The 19,488-nt window shown below is 33.0% G+C and overlaps 2 protein-coding genes and 1 long non-coding RNA gene across 5 annotated transcripts in view; 2 read left to right on the forward strand and 1 right to left on the reverse strand.

Annotated features, from left to right (window-relative positions):
* The window catches only part of LOC102596421 (TMV resistance protein N-like), a 15,003-nt gene extending 9,107 nt beyond the window's left edge, over nucleotides 1–5,896 (forward strand). The window contains exons 4-6 of one of the 3 annotated variants that reach the window (XR_001472447.1): nucleotides 3,700–5,535; nucleotides 5,612–5,685; nucleotides 5,768–5,896. Coding sequence is in view for 1 of the 3 variants with exons in the window: in XM_015305282.1 (XP_015160768.1) it covers nucleotides 3,700–5,520 (1,821 nt within the window). In the remaining 2 variants the exon portion in view is untranslated. Of the gene's footprint in view, nucleotides 1–3,699; nucleotides 5,536–5,611 lie in introns of all 3 variants that reach the window. The other 2 variants (XR_001472448.1, XM_015305282.1) reach the window with 2 other exon arrangements.
* On the reverse strand, nucleotides 5,822–8,460 carry LOC102599810 (8-hydroxygeraniol dehydrogenase-like). The gene is made up of 5 exons (XM_015305286.1): nucleotides 8,350–8,460; nucleotides 7,863–7,978; nucleotides 6,754–7,262; nucleotides 6,277–6,430; nucleotides 5,822–6,125 (listed from the first exon to the last, which is right to left on the reverse strand). Exons 1-5 carry the CDS (start codon nucleotides 8,445–8,447, stop codon nucleotides 5,923–5,925), a joined length of 1,080 nt encoding a protein of 359 aa, XP_015160772.1. The 5' UTR covers nucleotides 8,448–8,460; the 3' UTR covers nucleotides 5,822–5,922.
* A 4,971-nt stretch (nucleotides 8,461–13,431) lies between these two features.
* The window catches only part of LOC107058974 (uncharacterized), a 41,203-nt gene continuing 35,146 nt past the window's right edge, over nucleotides 13,432–19,488 (forward strand). The window contains exon 1 of the long non-coding RNA XR_001472451.1: nucleotides 13,432–13,637. This is a non-coding gene — a long non-coding RNA (uncharacterized lncRNA). The remainder of the gene's footprint in view (nucleotides 13,638–19,488) is intronic.

The raw sequence follows: 19,488 nt of genomic DNA on the forward strand, positions 1-19,488 counted from the left end.
GTATTAGTATTATCTCACAAACGGATTTGATGATCAAAGAGTCTCAATAAAATTATTGGCCTAAGACTAAATTCTAATAAGAGATCTCAAATATGTATACATAGTTATTATTTTTAATTACGAATAATATTTTTTTCACTCAAAAATCTTGATGAACATCAATACACTAAAAATATTATTGCAACAAGTGTTCTCGACCAACATCAAGACACCCTAAGAAAATTATTAATATAAAAAAGATACTTGTAAAGATTATGAAAACTTATCAGTTCAAGAGGAAAAAAATGGTGTTTGATTGAGAAAAGAGAGGAAGAAAGTTTGTAGTTGTGAGAGCAAAAGTAAAAAGTCACACAAAGATCGAGAGAGGCGATACCGTATTATTTAATAACTTATTGAATAAGTCTTAATGGTGTTAAGACTCTCCTGCAGACCTAATCCGTTCAAACCTTTTCAGGTCCATTAAGAGACTTTTTGAAAAAAGAAACAAATGGACTTAATGAGCTGAATCTGAATCATTAAGATTCGGACCTAAAAACCAAACACACTTAATGGACTGAATCTGAATGATTAAGATTCAGACCTCCATTAAGTGCAAACAAATGAGGCCTTAATTACCAAAAATGAAATTGATTAATTGGGTGGTGAAAAGACCATAATGTCCTTCTAAAATCCGGATTAGACTTTCCTTATCCAAACAACCCAACTTTCAATGGGCATATCTCACTCATACGAACTCGGAATTGCGCAAACTCGGTGGCGTTGGAAAGATTATTCCAAGATCTTTCCTACGATATGTGGAAACGCACATAACTCATTCTGAGCTAGGAGTTATCGTCATTTGAAGTTGACCAAAAACTCAAACTTAACCATTTTTCCAGATTTTTATTATTTTCAAAAATCACTCTTTCTAATTCTAGCTTTTGTTATTTCTTTCAATTTGCGACATGCTATATTTTGAACTTATAATATTAGTGCTATAGAAAATCATATAAAGTCATAAGCTACTGCAAGTTTTCAGAGTAATTATTTTATTAAATTATATACCTATTATTTATTTTTAATTATTTATAATCACTCTGGAAATGTAGAAACTAATTTTGGAAAGCTTGTAAAATGAGAGAAATTATTATTTCCTATCATTATTTTAGCTATTATTAACATTTAGTATGACAACATTTAAAAGTAGTCTCCTTTAAATGTTCGTTGTTTTTAAATTAACGTAGCGAAGAATTAGATATGTTTTGACGTTTTGTTTATCTAAGCATGTAGAATTTTGTTTTGAACCTGAAACATGTTATTAAGCATTGGGTGAATGTTATAATTTTATTTTTACTATTTAATTAATTAAATAATTTATAACCTTTTAATATAATGAAGGATATATATATTATGATGATATGATATGATGATTAAATTAAATATACATATAGATTATAGATAATAAATATTATTAAATTAGATTTTTTAATTAGGAATTAATCTAAGGAAGTGAAAAAATCATTAACATTTTTATTAAAATGATACAATTTAATATTTAAATTAAATAATTAAATGTTTTTATAACATTTTAATTTATAGTAGGGATAAAATCACAATTCACCTTTTAACTCTTTTTGTTTATATATATGATGATTAAATTAAATATACATATAGATTATAAAAGATTAAATTAAATATACATATAGATTATAAATGATAAATATTATTAAATTAGATATTTTAATGAGGAGTTAATTTAAGGAAGTGCAAAAGTCATTAACATTTTAATTAAAATTATACTATTTAAAATTAAATAATTAAATGTTTTTATAACATTTTAATTTATAATAGGGATAAAATCGTAATTCAACTTTTAACTTTTTTTGTTCCCACTTATAGTAATATGATGATGATGAGATCTAAGAACGTGCATTGCATGTTTATCCCAAAATACTTCATATAAATTTTGTATTGCAAAATTCATCATTGTTTCGATAGGAACTACATATATCTTCCTAATTAAAAAAATACTTTTAACTATAAAATTGACTAAAAGTGCATAAAGTGAAATAACTAACTATTGCACAAATTCAAATTCAAATGAGGATACTAAAATACCACATGATAGACTAATATATACAAAGCAATAAACCATGGTAAATTCTCAATAATAATAACAACACAACAATAGAAAGTTGTACAATAACAACAAACATTAAACATAAAGGTTAAACTAAACAAATAAAAAGAGACAAGAGAAGAGAGCATAGAGATTTTCTCATATTTTTTTCAATTGATTTAAGTGGGTACATTATTGTGTCAAATGTCACTATTTATAGGATAGCATTGAGGAACACAAAGAGTTGTCATAAATATATTATTGATCCATTTGAGATTATCGATGAGAGATGAGAGTAAAAAACATAATGAATATAATTAGTGGGTGTTACATACATTTACATAATGATGAGTTAGTGGTAATTTATGTATATTAATATGATGATTTACTATTTACTATTTAATTTATCAAACAATTTATAGCATTTAAATGTAATGTAGAAATAAAACTGTAATCTAAGTATAAAATATGTAAAAGAATTCAAATATATTCAATGTGTAATGGAAAATCATTATGACTAATTATTAAAAAATTCATAGTAACTATGATTATGAAAAATCATCACTGTTACTACGTGAAAGATGTAAATATTATTGATTTTTTCTTGCTAATAATTACTTGCAATTTAATAATGTGTATTGAATTGTAAGTCTTGGAAATAGGAGTATTAACTACAATAATACGAACAATCAAAATTCATTGAATTCCAAAATAAATATTAAATGAAAAATAATATTTTAAATAATTTCAATAAAATAAATTAATACCTAAAGGATATTTTCGTAATTCAACTTTTGACTTAAATTCTTCCCACTTTATATATATATATATATATATATTATTTAATTGTGAAGATATATGAGAACCTTAAGCCCGCCTACGTGGCGCTACCACAAACTAGAATTCCCTTTTAATTTATTTATTTCCAAAAATATCCTTCCCCTTTCATGAAAAGTTGCGACATTTATGAAAAGTTGTGACTTTTATGAAAAGTTGAGACTTTAATGATGAGTTGCGACTTTTGTAAAAAGTTGTGACTTTCATGAAAGGTTGTGCCCTTTCCGAAGGGTTGCAACTTTTCCAAATAATTGTAACCTTTACGATAAGGCACAATAAACATTTATTCACACAACTCTTTGTTATCTATAAATAGAGGGATTTCTTCTCATTTTAAAACAACGAAAATTCTGAAACTCTTCTTCTTCTTCACAATTAAATATTTGTGTACTTTGCTCCTGTTGAGTGGGTCACTGACATCATTGCTTATATTACAGATCCTGGTATGTACTTTTACTGTCATTAATTTATGCTTATGTTATTAAGGATAAATGTTAAGATGTAATAATTTTCATTTCCCTTTACATTATTTAATGTTTGTTACTACGTAATTTTGTATGTAAGAGAATAAAATGTTTTAGTTTTAATTACTAATAGCTTTAAGTATTATTTTATAAATTTTATGTTATTAAAGAAATTTTACTAGTTTCCATATAAAGTAAAATAAACAATTTCTCATTTCACATGTTGAGTTATAATATAAACATGTCGTTTACTACTTTACTCATTTTTCATCATTCTTTCTGTGTTTTGAATTGCTGCAGCAATTTCCGTCTCTACGAAGGATAGATCTAAGTGGCTCTAAAAGGCTGAAGAGAACGCCAGATTTCAAGGGGATGCCAAATTTAGAGTATTTGAATCTACAGGAATGTACGAGTCTTGAAGAAGTTCATCCTTCCCTCAAGTATTGCAGAAAACTCCTTGAGTTAAATTTGCTTAAGTGTGAAAGCCTTGAGAGGTTTCCATATGTTAATGTGGAATCTCTTGAATCTTTGCATCTACAGTACTGCTCTAGTTTAGAGAAATTTCCAGAAATCCTTGGAATAAGGGAACTGCCATTATCTTTGAATGGCATGGAAAATCTTGTATCTCTTCCAAGCAACATTTGTCAGTTGAAAGGTTTGGTGACTCTGGATGTGTCATACTGCTCAAAACTTGAAAGCTTGCCAGAAGGGATTGGTGATTTAGAAAAATTGGAGGAGCTTGATGCCAACTATACTCTAATCTCACGTCCTCCGTCTTCCATCATCTGGTTGAACAAGCTTAAATCATTGAGTTTTGTAAAAGAAAATCCAGAAGATACAGTGAACTTCGTGTTCCCTCAGGTGAATGAAGGGTTACTCTCATTGGAAATACTGGCTCTCAGCTACTGCAATATAATAGATGAAGGACTTCCGGAAGACATTGGCTCCTTATCCTCTTTGAAAGAGTTGTATCTCTGTGGAAATAAATTTGAGCATTTGCCTCAAAGCATATCCGAACTTGGTGCTCTTGAATACTTGAACTTATCAGATTGCAAGAGACTTACACAGCTGCCAGAAGACATTGGATGTTTATCCTCTTTGAAAGATTTGAGGCTCAACGGAAATAATTTTGAGCATTTGCCTCAAAGCATATCCAAACTTGGTGCTCTTGAATACTTGCACTTGTCACATTGCAAGAGACTTACACAGCTGCCAGAAGACATTGGATGTTTATCCTCTTTGAAAGTGTTGTATCTCAAGGGAAATAATTTTGAGCATTTGCCTCAAAGCATATCCAAACTTGGTGCTCTTGAATACTTGCACTTGTCACATTGCAAGAGACTTACACAGCTGCCAGAAGACATTGGATGTTTATCCTCTTTGGAAGAGTTGGATCTCAAGGGAAATAATTTTGAGCATTTGCCTCAAAGCATATCCGAACTTGGTGCTCTTCTATCCTTAGACTTATCAGATTGCAAGAAGCTTACACAGCTGCCAGAATTTCCACAGCAATTACATACAATATATGCAGATTGGAGCAATGATGTGATCTGTAATTCGTTGTTTCAGAATATCTCATCATTGCAGCATGACATTTGTTCTTCACATTCCTTTTCACTAAGAGCGTTATGGTGTTGGAAGGAGGATATCCCAAGTTGGTTCGACTATCAGGGAATGGGCACAAGTGTATCAGTAAATTTGCATAAGAATTGGTATGCAAGTGATAACTTCTTGGGATTTGCTGTATGTTACTCTGGCAAACCAATTTATTGCATCACAGCTCATTTGATTCCCTTATCATGTGATGATGGGATGTCGTCGATGACCCAGCAATTTGCCTTATCCAACAATCCACATCATGGTATTTCTTTTTTCTTGATACCTCTTGGTGGCTTATGGGATGCATCTAATGCAAATGGAAAAACACCAAATGACTATGGGTGCATTAGGTTATATTTTAATAGAGAAATAGGTAAATATGGAGTTCGTTTGTTTTATAAAGATGAAGCTGAGCTTCACATTGGGATAAGGAAGAGCAGATATGAAGAAGAGGCCACTTGCTCCTCTTCTAAGAAACAAAGGCAACTCTTGCAGCTCTTTCCCACAAGCCCCAGTTTATAGATTAACTATAGTTAGGTATATAATTCATGAAATTGTGTTCTCTGTTTATATATAAATTATTTCTTCTCATTCTTTCTTCTATTGGCAATAGGTGATGTACGTATCAGTAATCAGCAGCGAGTTTGGGGACACTGCCTAAGAAGGGAACATGTACGTACAATTTGGGTTGGCAAAAATTCATTCTTTTTATATTTCATTTCAAAATATAATCACATTTTCCATTTCCTGACAAATACATAAATTGCAGAAGCTTTGGAATCCAGTGGAGCTCAAATAATTTCTCCCCAACCATCAAGTTCTATTTTAATAAGTGCAGGAAACACATTTTATTAATCATCTCTGAAATTAATATAATCTAATTAGCAAAGAAACACTACTATATAATTGGACCCCTCCCTATCCTCATTTCTTGTTCAATGTATTGCCAATGTCGAGCACGAAACGATATTTCACATCCGATTTCAGAAGACGTTCCAACGCTGTGTTCACATAGTCCATTGGCACGACTTCAATATCTGGTGTTATGTTATGCTTTGCCGCAAAATCCAACATTTCTTGAGTCTCTTTCATCCCTCCTATGCAACTTCCAGCCACTAGCTTCCTTCCTGTTTTCCACATTATTATATATACAACCTTTAGTAAAGACTGTCTGATGCACTAAGCTTTCGCTATGTGTGGTAAGGGCCACATTATATATACTTTAATCTAAACTTTATCATTGAAATCGTGCATAAGAAATTATTGTCCGATGCTTACCCATACGTAGTGGAAACACGGGTAACTCCACCGGTTTTTCTGGTGAACCAACCATAACAAGCTTACCATGAGATTTCATCAACATAAGTAATGGAAGAATAGGGTGCACTGCCGAAACAATGTCGATAATCCCATCCAATGTGTTCATTGCATCCTGTTCGTATATAAACAATACAAATAAACAAAAAGGTTAGCCCCCATTCTTGTGTTTAAATTGTTAAACTGGCATAATAACTTAAGCTTTTAGATAAGATTATCACACACTTCAACATGGAACCATAGTAAGTGGAGGTCGTGAGTTTACAAACCTCAACACCACCATTGTCAAAAAAAAAATCACATGCTTGACTCGTGAAAAGAATCAGGCAGCAGTGTGTTGAAGACACAATTAATTAAATAAAGGGTGCTCTCTCAAACAGTTTAAACTTTCAGATAATATGATCACATTGTTCAATGATAACGAGTTATTATATTCACCTTCATCTGCTCAGGATCGCGACTGATCAAGAAAGATTCTGTGCCCAAACGCTCAATTGCTTCTTGCTTCTTATTAGCAGATGTACTAATGACAGTCACTTTGATTCTGAATGTCTTAGCGAACATAACAGCCATATGTCCGAGCCCTCCAAGACCAACAACACCAATGTGCATTCCAGGCTTATCGAGTCCAAAATATTTCAAAGGACTATAAGTAGTAATTCCAGCACATAACAGGGGAGCAACATCCATCGACAAGTTTTCACGCCACCATACTACAAAATGCTCATCGGATACCATCATGTCGGAGTAACGTCCAAACGTGAGGGTTCCGTCTAAGCTATAGCCGCTGTATGTAGGAATCTGACGAGGACAGTAATTTTCGAGATCAACGCTACAATTCTCATATTTTCGACATGATCCTACCATACATCCAACACCTACTTTGTCTCCAACCTTAAATTTCTCCACCTTGCTTTCAACCTCAGTTACAACACCAACAACCGCAATTATATTTACAATTAGTTACACTCACAAGTAGATCGGATCGACACAAATACCGCTCATTTTTACTCCCTCTGTCTCAGTTTATATGACTTACTTTCCTTTTTAGGCCATCCCAAATAGAATGTCACATTTAACTTTAAAATGTCTATTTTACCCTTTATAAAATGATTTATAGCCACAATAATTTCTATCATTCATTTTAGACTACAAGTTTTAAAAATCCTTTTTTCTTTCTTAAACTCCGTATCGAGTCAAACTAACTCTTATAAAATGGACGGAGGGAGTAACATGTGCCAACAACTCAGGATTTACTGAGGTATCAAGAGCTCAAAATGGCCAATTATAGACTAAGAACCAAATCAGGATTGCTTTCAAATCAAAAATATAATGTGAAAAATTGAAAAGATACAGAGAACAAGAAAACTAGCTAGCAAATGTTCTTCGCCGAAAAATTGTTTATGTTTATATATATAGTGAATGTTAAATTCCGTTAGCTTCTTTGTGCCTTAATATTTTTGAATCTCGTTAGTGAAAATTCTGGTTAATAATTTTGGATCTAACAATAAAAGAAAATTGACAAGAACAGATTAATTTACCCAGGCAGTCAGGCACCATCGGGTACTTGCTATTTCCCCATTCATTCTTGAGTTGATGAAGATCAGAATGACAAATTCCACAATACATAACTTTAAATTGCACATCTTTTTCACCTGTCACTCTGCACCCATTAACACAAAATGATCATCATCAAATTTACAATAAAACAACAACAAATTCAGTATAATCATACAGGTGGGGTCCGAGAAACCTAGTGTCTCAAGCAAAAAATGATCTTTTAGAGGCAGTTGCGAGTGATAATTACATTTTGACACTTTGTGAATGTCGTCAGAGCCTATAACAACATTGGATCCAATAACAAATACTGATAAAAATTTCAACACTCTTTGTTAATTGACATATTTATTGCTACTAAAAACCATTTTTATTATAGCATATGTACGCAGATTTTACCCTATCTTACCTTATAGAGAGTTTGTTTCCGATAGAAATGAAAAACACATCATCAAAATTAAAAGTAATAATTTGTACCTTCTTGAAAAGTTGAAAGCAGAAAGAACTCCAGAAGTGTCTCTAGTTGCCCATCCAAATGCCTTAATTGGATGTTCATTTTCATATGATTTTGCCATTTTTTTGGTTTGAAAATAAAAATATTTATGTAAGTGAATATATAGTATAAATTATAATAGAGAAGAATGTAGAAAAATATGGATGATACAAAAGTGCTTATGTTATGATCCATATTTATAGGATTTTGAGTGAAAAATATGTGACGTTATCGATGAGGTGTAACAACTAATGACTTACTTGAACAAATTGGATTTTGACTTCTTTTTTGTGGTCGATAGGTGTAGAATGTTCTTTAGTCCTACTTTGTAGGACTTTTGTTTAAAAAAAAAAAAGGCTTCACACTTTTTTTTTTCCAGAAATTGAAGTTTACGAGTTTTTAAAATATTCTTTATCTTTTTAATAGTATAATGTATTAAGTGAAATCTTATAATGAGGTCCATGAAAGTCGAAAAATGGAGTGTATAGGACCTTAGTATAGTATAAGTGTGTCTCTGGGATTTCGGGCATAGATTTTGGGGGGGGGGGGGTTTACTTATGCATTTTCCCTATTTTAAACTATGTTTAGTAGTGGCATGCTTAGTAGAACTTGGTTTCAATGAAATGTGTTAATAAGATTGTATGGAATCATAAAAGATTTTGAAAAAATATAGAAAAAACTCAACTTTGAGAGCCAACTTTTAGGAATTACCCGACTTTCTTGGTTTTTCGTGTGTATTAGCCTACAGATTTGGCGCCTTTAGGGCACCCGATTTTTTTTCCGGAAAAAACGATATGAAGACCTCCGTAATAAGTTGGAGAAGCATTATGTGTAGTCCCGCCGTTTATTTCACGCATATTTTTGCATTTATGAGCCAACTTTTAGGAATTAGCAGACTTTCTTGGTTTTTCGAGTGTATTAACCCATGGATCTGACGCCTTTGGAGTACCCAATTTTTTCCCCTAAAGAACCTATATGAGGACCTCCGAATGAGTTGGGAAAACATTATGTATAATCCCGTAGATTTTTCACGCATATTTTCAGATTTAGGAGTCAATTTTTAGGAATTACCCGACTTTCTTGATTTTTCATGTGTATTAACTCATGGATTTGTCGCCTTTTGGGTACCCAAAAAAGTTTTCTGAAAAAATTATATGAGGACCTTCGTAATGAGTTTGGGAAGCATTGCGTATAGTCCCGCCAATTTTTTCACGCATATTTTTTGATTTTTCGTGTGTTAATGCCCATGGAAGTGGCGCCTTTGGGGAACCTAAAATTCTTTTCTGAAAAAACTACATGAGGACCTCTATAATTAGTTGAGAAAGAATTACGTAAAGTCCTAGCATTTTTTCCGCATATTTTCATATTGAGCGAACTTTTAGGAATTACCCAACTTTCGTCATTTTTTGTGTGTATTAGCCAATGGATCTGGCGCCTTTGGGGAACCCAAAAGTTTTTTTCTAAAAATACTATATGAAGACCTCCGTAATGAGTTGGGAAAGCATTACATATAGTCCCGCCATTTTTACACGCATATTTTTATATTTACGAGCCAACTTTTAGGAATTACCCAATTTTTGCCCTTTTTGTTTGTATTAGCCCATGGATATGATGGCTTTGGAGCACCCAAAAAATCTGCTGAGAAAACTATACGAGGACCTCCATAATGAGTTGGGAAGCATTATGTATGGTCCCGCCATTTTTTTCACACATATTTTAACATTTACGAGCAAATTTTTGAAATTACCCAACTTTTACCATTTTTCATGTGTATTAGCCCATAGATCTGGCGCCTTTGGGGCGCTTGAAATTTTCTTCTTAAAAAACTATATGAGGACCTCCGTAATGAGTTGGGGAAACATTACGTATAGTCCCGCCATTTTTACAAGCATATTTTTGCATTTACGAATCAACTTTAAGGAATTACCCAACTTTAACCATTTTTGGTGTGTATAAGCCCATGGTTCTGGTACCTTTGGGGCATTCAATTTTTTTTTTCCAAAAAAAATATATGCGGACCTCCATAATGAGTTAGGAAAGCATTACATATAGTCCCGCAATTTTTTCACATATATTTTCTCATTTAAGAGTCAACATTTAGGATTTTCCCGACTTTCTTGATTTTTGTGTGTATTGTACCCATGGATCTAGTGCTTTTGGGGTACCCAAATTTTTTTTTCTAAAAAAGCTATATGAGGACCTCCGTTATGAGTTGGGGAAGCATTACATAGAGTCCCGCCATTTCTTTCACACATATTTTCGCATTTACGAGTCAACTTTTAAGAATTACCCAACTTACCTGGTTTTTCGTGTGTATTATTAGCCTATGGATCTGGCACATTTGAGGGACTATATATTAGCCTATGTTACTAGCCAACGTTTCTATATCTATATATTAGTTAAGATATAGAAACCTTAATTCACTAACAAAATGTTATATCACCACAATAATAATTTTGACAATGTTTGCTAAGATTAGAGCCATTAGAACTTGGGACAGAATAGCCTTGTAAAAAGAGCTCAAACTATAAAAACAAAAAACCTTTTCTACCACTTCATTTAGCTAAGAATCATCAAAAGAATGCAAATACTTTGGGACGACATCCACACGTTCTTATAAATGAGTTTTGTGCCTGAAACAATTCCATCAAGTTGTCTTGCTTGCTCGGAGACTAACACCCAAGTAGTTTGTCATGAGACCCATGATACCAAACATCATGGCCATTGAGATTTGCTTAAGATCATTTTCCATATTCCTTATGTTAGCAAGGGATTGCACACTGAATATAATAACAAGCCACAAGCAAATCATGTATATGATAACATGGCACCAAAGACGCCGAAGATGACGACTATGAAGCCATAGTAATCTATAGGAAGATCTTGTGGACCAACCATCAAATGCTTGTACGGTTTCACCGCCATATTTGAGTACGGTCTTTGGGTGACTTAAATAAGGGACCTTAGATAAGGGAAGATGAAAAGAATGAAATTATTAAAGATTTTTTAGACAAAAATTAAAAAGACCCATCAATTTCCAACTTAATTGTTTGACCTTTGATCTTCATCAGTTTGCTCACAAACAAGAGATGAAGAAGCAATTGAAGAAGTATTGTGCCTCGAGAAAAGGAAGAGTCTATTGACTTAAATCATAGTTAACTAATATTTGTACCTTAATTTTTGTGTACCTTAATTTTTGTTTAATGGTGCTAGCTCTTCAATAACTTCAAGTGCAATAAGCCAATAATAAATAATATAAAACATGACAAAAAGTAACATTTGGGGGTAGAGTAAGAAAATAATGATATTGATAAGTGAATTGTACATTACATGTGAAGTTATGATTTGTTGACTCATTATCGATCTTTTTATAGGGGACCATGACAGTGGAAGCAATTTGGTTAACATATTCTGAAAAACTATTCTTTAGCAAAGAGGCAATGCAAAATATGCAAAGGCTTAGGATATTATGCATGTCATATTATCCATGGGCTTCTCAAAGGGATTTAGAAGATACTCCCAATGGCTCTATTGAGTACCTGCCCAACAACGTGTGTGGCATTGCTATCCTTGGAAGTTATTGCCAAAATATTTTAATCCCCAAAAGCTTGTTCATCTTGATCTCCGGGGGAGTTCACTGCATCATTTATGCAATGAAACAAAGGTACCGGTTTATTTGAGATACTTTCTATTTTGTCTTGTCCTAGAATTATATATGATTCTTGTTTTTAAATGAAATAAGTTATTAATTTCATCAACTCATTCTTTCTGTGTTTTGAATAGCAGCAATTTCAGTCTCTACGATGGATAGATCTAAGTGGCTCTAAAAGCCAGAAGAGAACACCAGATTTTGAGGGGATGCCAAATTTGGAGTATTTGAATCTTTATGGATATACGAGTCTTGAAGAGGTTCACGATTCGCTGATATGTTCCACAAAACTCATTCAGTTAAATTTGTCTTATTGTGAAAGACTTGAGAGGTTTCCATATGTTAATGTGGAATCTCTTGAATTTCTGAATCTACACAACTGCTCTAGTTTAGAGAAATTTCCAGAAATTCTTGGAAGGATGAAGCCGGAGTTAGATTCAATGGGATTTGCAAATTCAATTGCTCTTTGGGTGACTTAAATAAGGGACCTTAGGTAAGGGAAGATGAAAAGAATCATATTATTAAAGATTAATTTTTAGCCAAAAATTAAAAAGACCCATCAATTTTCAACTTAATTGTTTGACCTTTGATCTTCATCAGTTTGCCCACAAACAAGAGATGAAGAAGCAATTGAAGAAGTATCGTGCCTCGAGAAAAGGAAGAGTCTATTGACTTAAATCATAATTATGAGTTTTTTTACCGCAATATTATTAATATAGAGCAAATAATTGCTTCTTTTAAAGAGTAAAACGGTAATTCAACTTTTGATTTGAGTTCTTCCCACTTATAATATAATATGATATGAAATGATATGATAATCTAATATCACTCTTTGAATTAACTTGAAATTTATATGATATTTTGTATGTACTAATTTAATCAATTATTTTTTAAAAGCTAATAGTGCCCATTTATTTACCCTAAGTAATTTTTATTAGTAAAAATTCGCAAATGAAAAAATAAAATTTAGGAGGGCCAAAACTTACTGTACTAATTCACTTGATCATTGATTAATTTTTCATTTAAAAGATGACAATTATTGGCACTGTTTCAGTTACCATTTTGTTTTATCATAGCATGAAAAACTTTTAACTTGAGTCTAGTAAACTTCTCAAAAAATGTACCATTAAAAAATAAAAATAAAAATTAATTACGCAAAGCATTTCTCTTAAGGGACATATTTCTTAACTAATATTTGTACCTTAAATTTGTTTGATGATGCTGGCTCTTCAAGTGCAATACAAAAATTTGCATTTGGGGGTAGAGTATGAAAACAATGATATTGATAAGTGGATTGTACACATGACATGTTGATTCATTATCTTTTTACTAGGGGACCATGACAGTGGAAGCAATCTGGTTTACTTATTTTAAAAAACTAAGTTTTAGCTAAGACTGAATAAAAAGTATGCAAAGGCTTTGGATATTATGCATACAAAGTTATTCATGGGATTACCAAAGTGATTCAGAAGATGGCTCTATTGAGTACCTTTCCAACAACTTGTGTTGGTTTGTCTGGCATTGCTATCCTTGGAAGGTATTGCCAGAAAATTTTAATCCCAGAAGCCTTGTTCATCTTGATCTCTGGGGAGTTCGTTGCATTATTTATGGAATGAAACAAAGGTACCGTTTTATCCGAGATACTTTCTATTTTTAATTGTCCTAGAATTATATATGATTCTTGTTTTTAAATGAAATTATAAGTTATTAATTCCATGAACTCAAATTCATGTATTTTATATTATTTTGGATTGTTGAATATTATTACTATAATAGATTTCATACATTACATCTGAAATTAAACTTAGCTAGATTCATCTATCACCACCTATAAATTGAGGTGGTTCATTTGAGTTGTAACCAACTAAATAAGCAAAAAAACTAGACATGTGGTAATATATCTTTTATATGCAGAAAAGGTTGTTTTAAGAGATATGAGATACTTGTCTCTCTTTGTATTTTCTACGAGGTACGAGATACTTGTTTCTCTCTTTGTATTTTATGTAGCTTTTATCCAGTAAAAAACCCCGGTTTCTATCATATACCTTCTCTTTTTTAGAAAAATATGTATATAAAATTCCTTTACTTTTAGTAAAATAGATTTTTTAGCCCAAGTAATGGAGTTTAGTGTTGAATATTAATAGTGGAGATGGGCACAATCGATTTCTCACAACTTGAATTTTATTATATCAAGTAAGGACCCGATTGGTCTTACAATTTTGATAACTATAACTACTTCATAACTATTAAGGATATGCATAGATAACTTCTAGTAACCATAAGGAACTGCCAAATAACTCCTAATAACTATAAGAAACGGATCATTATTCCAAGGGTGAAACCTCCAGGAATTTGAGAAGATGCAAATCATTTGTTGACTCTCATAATCTAAAGGAGTAAATTAAACAATTTCTTTATGTTTTCTTAATAGATACCTTTGCCGTCTCTACGAAGGCTAGATCTTAGGGGCTCTAATAGCTTGATGGAAACACCAGATTTCACGGAGATGCCAAATTTGGAGAATTTGAATATGAGTGGATGTACGTGTCTTAAAGAGGTTTACCATTCCCTGGGATGTTCCAGAAAACTCATCAAGTTAAATTTGTCTCATTGTATAAACCTTGTAGCTCTTCCAAGCATAGCCCAACTTGGTGCTCTTCGATACTTGGACTTATCAGAGTGCAGGAGACTAACACAGCTACCAGAACTTCCACCAGAATTATATACACTGCATGAAGATTGTCATGTGGCTCTGAAAAGTATTCATAATTTAGTAACAAAGAAGAAAAAATCACAGAGGTTGACAAGCCCTAACTCTTGATTTTGGTAGTGAAATTGTGTTCTCTCTCTCTTTTTATGTAATTATCTCCTTCTGTTAGCTACAGAGTCTTCTTTCATAACCAATAAATTTTTATTTTCCTTCTTCTTTCTCCTATTGGCAGGAGCTCACCAAATTGATCCTCCATCTTGTCTCCGTTTGTGCTGAGCCATCATTAACCATGGTGAGTTAAAGGATGTGAACAAGTTTTAATTTTTTAAACTTTGCATGTTGAATATAAAATGGTAAGTAAATAAGAGATCTAATAATTTCATCTTTATTGATCGTCAAGTAAAGCAACCCTTTGGAAATGTGTGTTTGAGAAGCCCCGAGCTATTTTAACACTCCTTAAAGTCTTGCATTAATATTCATTCTATCGAGATTATGTGAGAGAATTAAATTTTAACTTGAAACATCATACCGATTTTATTGATATCCATTAAAATTCACATTAGGATCAAAACATTTGTCAACCGAAAATAAATTAAATTAATAAGAATAATCTAAATAGAACGACATAAAATGAAACTCTACCTAACAAGTTGTGGGCCTTGTTTATTTGAAACTGTAAGGTAATGTCCAAGCAATTTCTTTGTGACTAACCAAACAAGGAGAGTAGACTTTATTGTATTGAAGATAAATAACCGGTCAAAAAAGCATATTTTAATAAAGGAAAACTCTTTTTGGCCAGAAAATTTGGCCAGAATGATATTTTATTTATGTTATTTTACCTTTTTAAACATTTTTACCCTTTTAACTTTAATACATTTTAACTAAAAAATAGAAAAAAGATTAGTTTGTTTTAAAATAAAATTTTTTTATAGTTTTTTTAAAATTCTGATCAAATTTTCTGGTCATATCGCACTTCCCTTTAATAAATATGTACATTGGTAGAAGTAAGTAGGAAATTTCTTGAAAACTTTAATGCAATATGCACACAATCAAATAAAGGTGCAAAGAAAAAACAAGGGTAATTTTTATGTCACCGACAACATGACTTGACTTCATCAATTCATTGCGAAGTCAAGTCTAATTTACTTTATAGTTCATAGTTTCTACCATAAATATTAATTCACTTTATAATAAATTACATAGTGTCTTGTTAATTAATAATTTTTAGCCAAATTTCAAGTCAGATACACCATTCTTTTAGATATCAAGTCTAATACATGTATCAAAGATACTAGATATATTCTGAAATACAAATACGTATGGTCCAATTTCTCTTTGTGCAGATGGATAGTGGGTCCATAACCATAATTCAGAAGAATTAAATAATTACTAGCAATTATTACTCCTTACTATTAAGTTCACCCTATTTGCTGATTAAATTAACAACATTGATCTATCGAGGAGTAATAGAAATTTAAGAGATGGTGAAACGTACCCATTTATATTCAATTGTGATAGATTCAAATCAGTAATAAATGTATGGTTAAAACCCCATTGGATTTGTGGATCTGAAATTTCTTAGAATGTGTATTTTTTATTTTGTTTTTTTTGTTTTTTATCTGTTGTCGCTCCCTACTAAGAATTTTTTCATATTTAGGATTCGAACCCAAAATCTCTGATTAAGTGAGGAGCAGCCCCATCCGCTCCACCACATCTTTTGGTGGGCTTTTAGAATGTATGGTAAAAAATTGCACTAGACACAAAAAGTTTTTGAAAAAATAGCAATAATTACATCTTCCATTCAAGTAGATTTTTTAAAGTCAAAGTCGTCTGCATACTGTGAAATTAAAGACAATTTTCAATCAATTTTTGGTAGACAAGATAAAGGGAGGTTGGTGTTTGTACTTGTGGAGCAATAAATTCCGTGGCGGAGTTAGGAATTTAGCGAGAGGTGTGCAAATATTTTTCTTAGTTATGTTAAGTGTGTAAAAAATTAAATATACACTTGAAATAACAGAGTAAGATTTAATCTCGATATACCACATAATTTTCTAGCGATGTGTGTGCACCAAACCACCCTTCACCTAGAGTGGCTCCACCCATTACAATAATTCCATTTAACATCTCCTAAAATTTTGTTTCTTCTCATTTGGGACTCTTTTTCTTTGAAGCTTCATCCACTTGTACTTTTAGCTGTCCATTTTGTAGTTCAGAGCCTAAAGGACACGTTTTTTTTTGCCAAAATTTCAAAAGGACAACAAAAAAAATTAAAGAGCAAAGGGATAAAGGCACATGATCCCAACACCTTACCCCGAAACTTTTAACGCGGTTAACAATGTAAAAAGGAAGGCACGTGTGAGGCCACACCTTGTAAGGCGCATGACTCCCATGCCTTCATTTCTTTTTAGTTGTCACACTGTGCTTTTTAGAGTTGGGTGACCTTTTCCCAATTTTTGTTGGAATTCGTCAAGTTCATGCACAATTGTCAGCACTTTAATCCATGTGTCACAATCAAATATACAAGTGTGGAAGGCGTGAAGAAATTTCCTACTACTTACTATGGACGACTAATATTCAATGTAAATGTACTAGTTGACTACTGGGAGGTGAAAGATACTCGTAAAACAATTACTAGTTACTTGTATGAACTTTTGACAAGGAGGAGAATAATCACCTTTTAAATTGATAAAAGGTTAAAGCATGGCGATACGATCCTAGAAGAACTCTTGAAAGCTTTGATTATTTTGAGTTTGTGCCTTGATTATTGACTAGTCCTTGTTCGAAAGTGTTTTACCCTCGATGTGAGACCTCTCGACACGAATCTGAATTAAGTGTCACGCCCCGAGCCTATACCCTGGACGTGGCCGGCACTCGAAGACCATTGCTGGCCCTCAAGCGAACCCTTGGCCTGACTTTCTTAACTCAGCGGAACTTAACTCAACAGCACAACTCAATGCAAAGAAGGGTTATAAAACAACCAACTGATAAAATCTAGCCAAAAAGACAACTCGAGTCTCAAAATGGAATATTATATATATACATAAATGAGAGACTCAAAACTAACTGACTGACTGTCTATGAAGCCTCTTTAATACTGAGATGGATGTTGGGACAGACCCCGCAACATCCTAATAAAACAAAACTAAGGGAACAAAATGACTGAGTCCTCCGGAAAGCAAAGAGGCTCACCACTGACTCTGGAGTGCTCAGCTGGATCAACGGCGTGCTGGATGCTGATACTGGGTACCTGTGTCTGCATCATAATAGATGCAGGCCAACTGGCATCAGTACATGGAATGTACGAGTATGTGAGCTGGAAAGCTAAACCACAACTTAAGCTTGAAAGGAATACAAGAGAATACTTACCTTGGCTCTGTTCAACTCATGAAAGACTGAACCCAATATATAAAGCAATAAGACACATGCAATATATAAAGCTTGTAAAACTATTAAAACGTGACGTCAAAATCATATTTATAATATCATAAATACCATGCTTCCTCTTAAAGTCTACTTGTGCAATGCATGAATGAAGTCCCATACCCCCATCCATACAAAGCAGAACCCCTCGAGGAACCATGCAATTTTCTACTGTGGGAGTTTCTCTAACCGATAACCACCACTAGGAAACTGAGTGGTGGTACAACGTTTTACCTCACGTTGCCCAAGGACCATCCTATACCTTGCCGTGATATAGGAAGCTAACTATGCTAAGTAGATCCACTAGCTAAATGTCACGCCCCGAGACTACCCCCGAGACGCGGACACGGGACCTAGGACCACAAGTGATCCCAAGCTAACCCTGCTGGCATGATTATGAGCATACTAAATATAATCTGAATAATAGAAACTATGCGGAAGCTATAATCATAAACAAAATGAAAAGATGGGGAATACCCATACACTATAACAGAGATATAAGAAAAACTGATGAGTTTAATACAAAGGAAATATTAACTCAATACTAAGCTGAATCTAACTATGTCTGAAATAAGCCTCTAAACTGACTAGAAATGTTGGGACATGCCCCAACTAAGTCTAGCAAAACTGAATCTAAAGGACTAAAAATAATACAGTAAAGAGACTCATGACTATTGTCCTCGGAGAATGAGGACTCACCATTTGATATGACTATTGTCCTCGAAGAATGATGACTCACCACTGATGCTGCTGAACTGAAGATCGGGAATCGATCTAAGCGTGATCTGGATGCTGAGAACCTGAACCTACATCACGAGAAGATGTAGCGCACGTATGCGTCAGTACTTGAAAGGTACTGAGCATGCAGGATAGAGTAAAGCTGAAATAACATCATCACTGAACAAGCAATAAAACAATGATATAATCTGAACATGATATAGATACTGAAAAATACTGAATACTGAGCTAACTGATGCAATGACCAAATTTATAACATGCTGAGACTGAATACTGACTGTACTGAAATATGGTCAATGCAATAGAGTCTGACTGAACTGTGGGAGCTACTAATAACCGACATAAAACCACATGAGCTAAATGTGGAGTCCGATGTATACGCCACATCGAGAGGACCCAATATACCCTGCCAGAGGTATAGAGGCATGCTGGCGTGATCACTAAACTGATGTTGCCCACAGAGGGGACTTACACCTACGTGGCTAGTAGTTCTGGGACTATATGGGTACGCTGAAACCCTAGTCCAACTCGGTATTATGCTACTCCCAATGAATTAAGTAGTTAACTGGTTATGACTGAATTTCTGTAAATACTGGATAGCTCAAA

Source organism: Solanum tuberosum, unplaced genomic scaffold (genome assembly GCF_000226075.1).
Source record: "Solanum tuberosum cultivar DM 1-3 516 R44 unplaced genomic scaffold, SolTub_3.0 scf00734, whole genome shotgun sequence".
NCBI classification, from domain to species: Eukaryota; Viridiplantae; Streptophyta; class Magnoliopsida; order Solanales; family Solanaceae; genus Solanum; species Solanum tuberosum.

Bases quoted from the DNA above. Each gene is read 5' to 3' on its own strand.
- LOC102599810 (XM_015305286.1), bottom strand. From the start codon at position 8,447: ATGGCAAAATCATATGAAAATGAACATCCAATTAAGGCATTTGGATGG. The intron at 7,263-7,862 runs GCCTGGGTAAAT...TTGTAAATATAA, and splicing joins GTACCCGATGGTGCCTGACT to TTGCGGTTGTTGGTGTTGTA. The intron at 6,126-6,276 runs GTAAGCATCGGA...TGTGGAAAACAG, and splicing joins CGTGTTTCCACTACGTATGG to GAAGGAAGCTAGTGGCTGGA.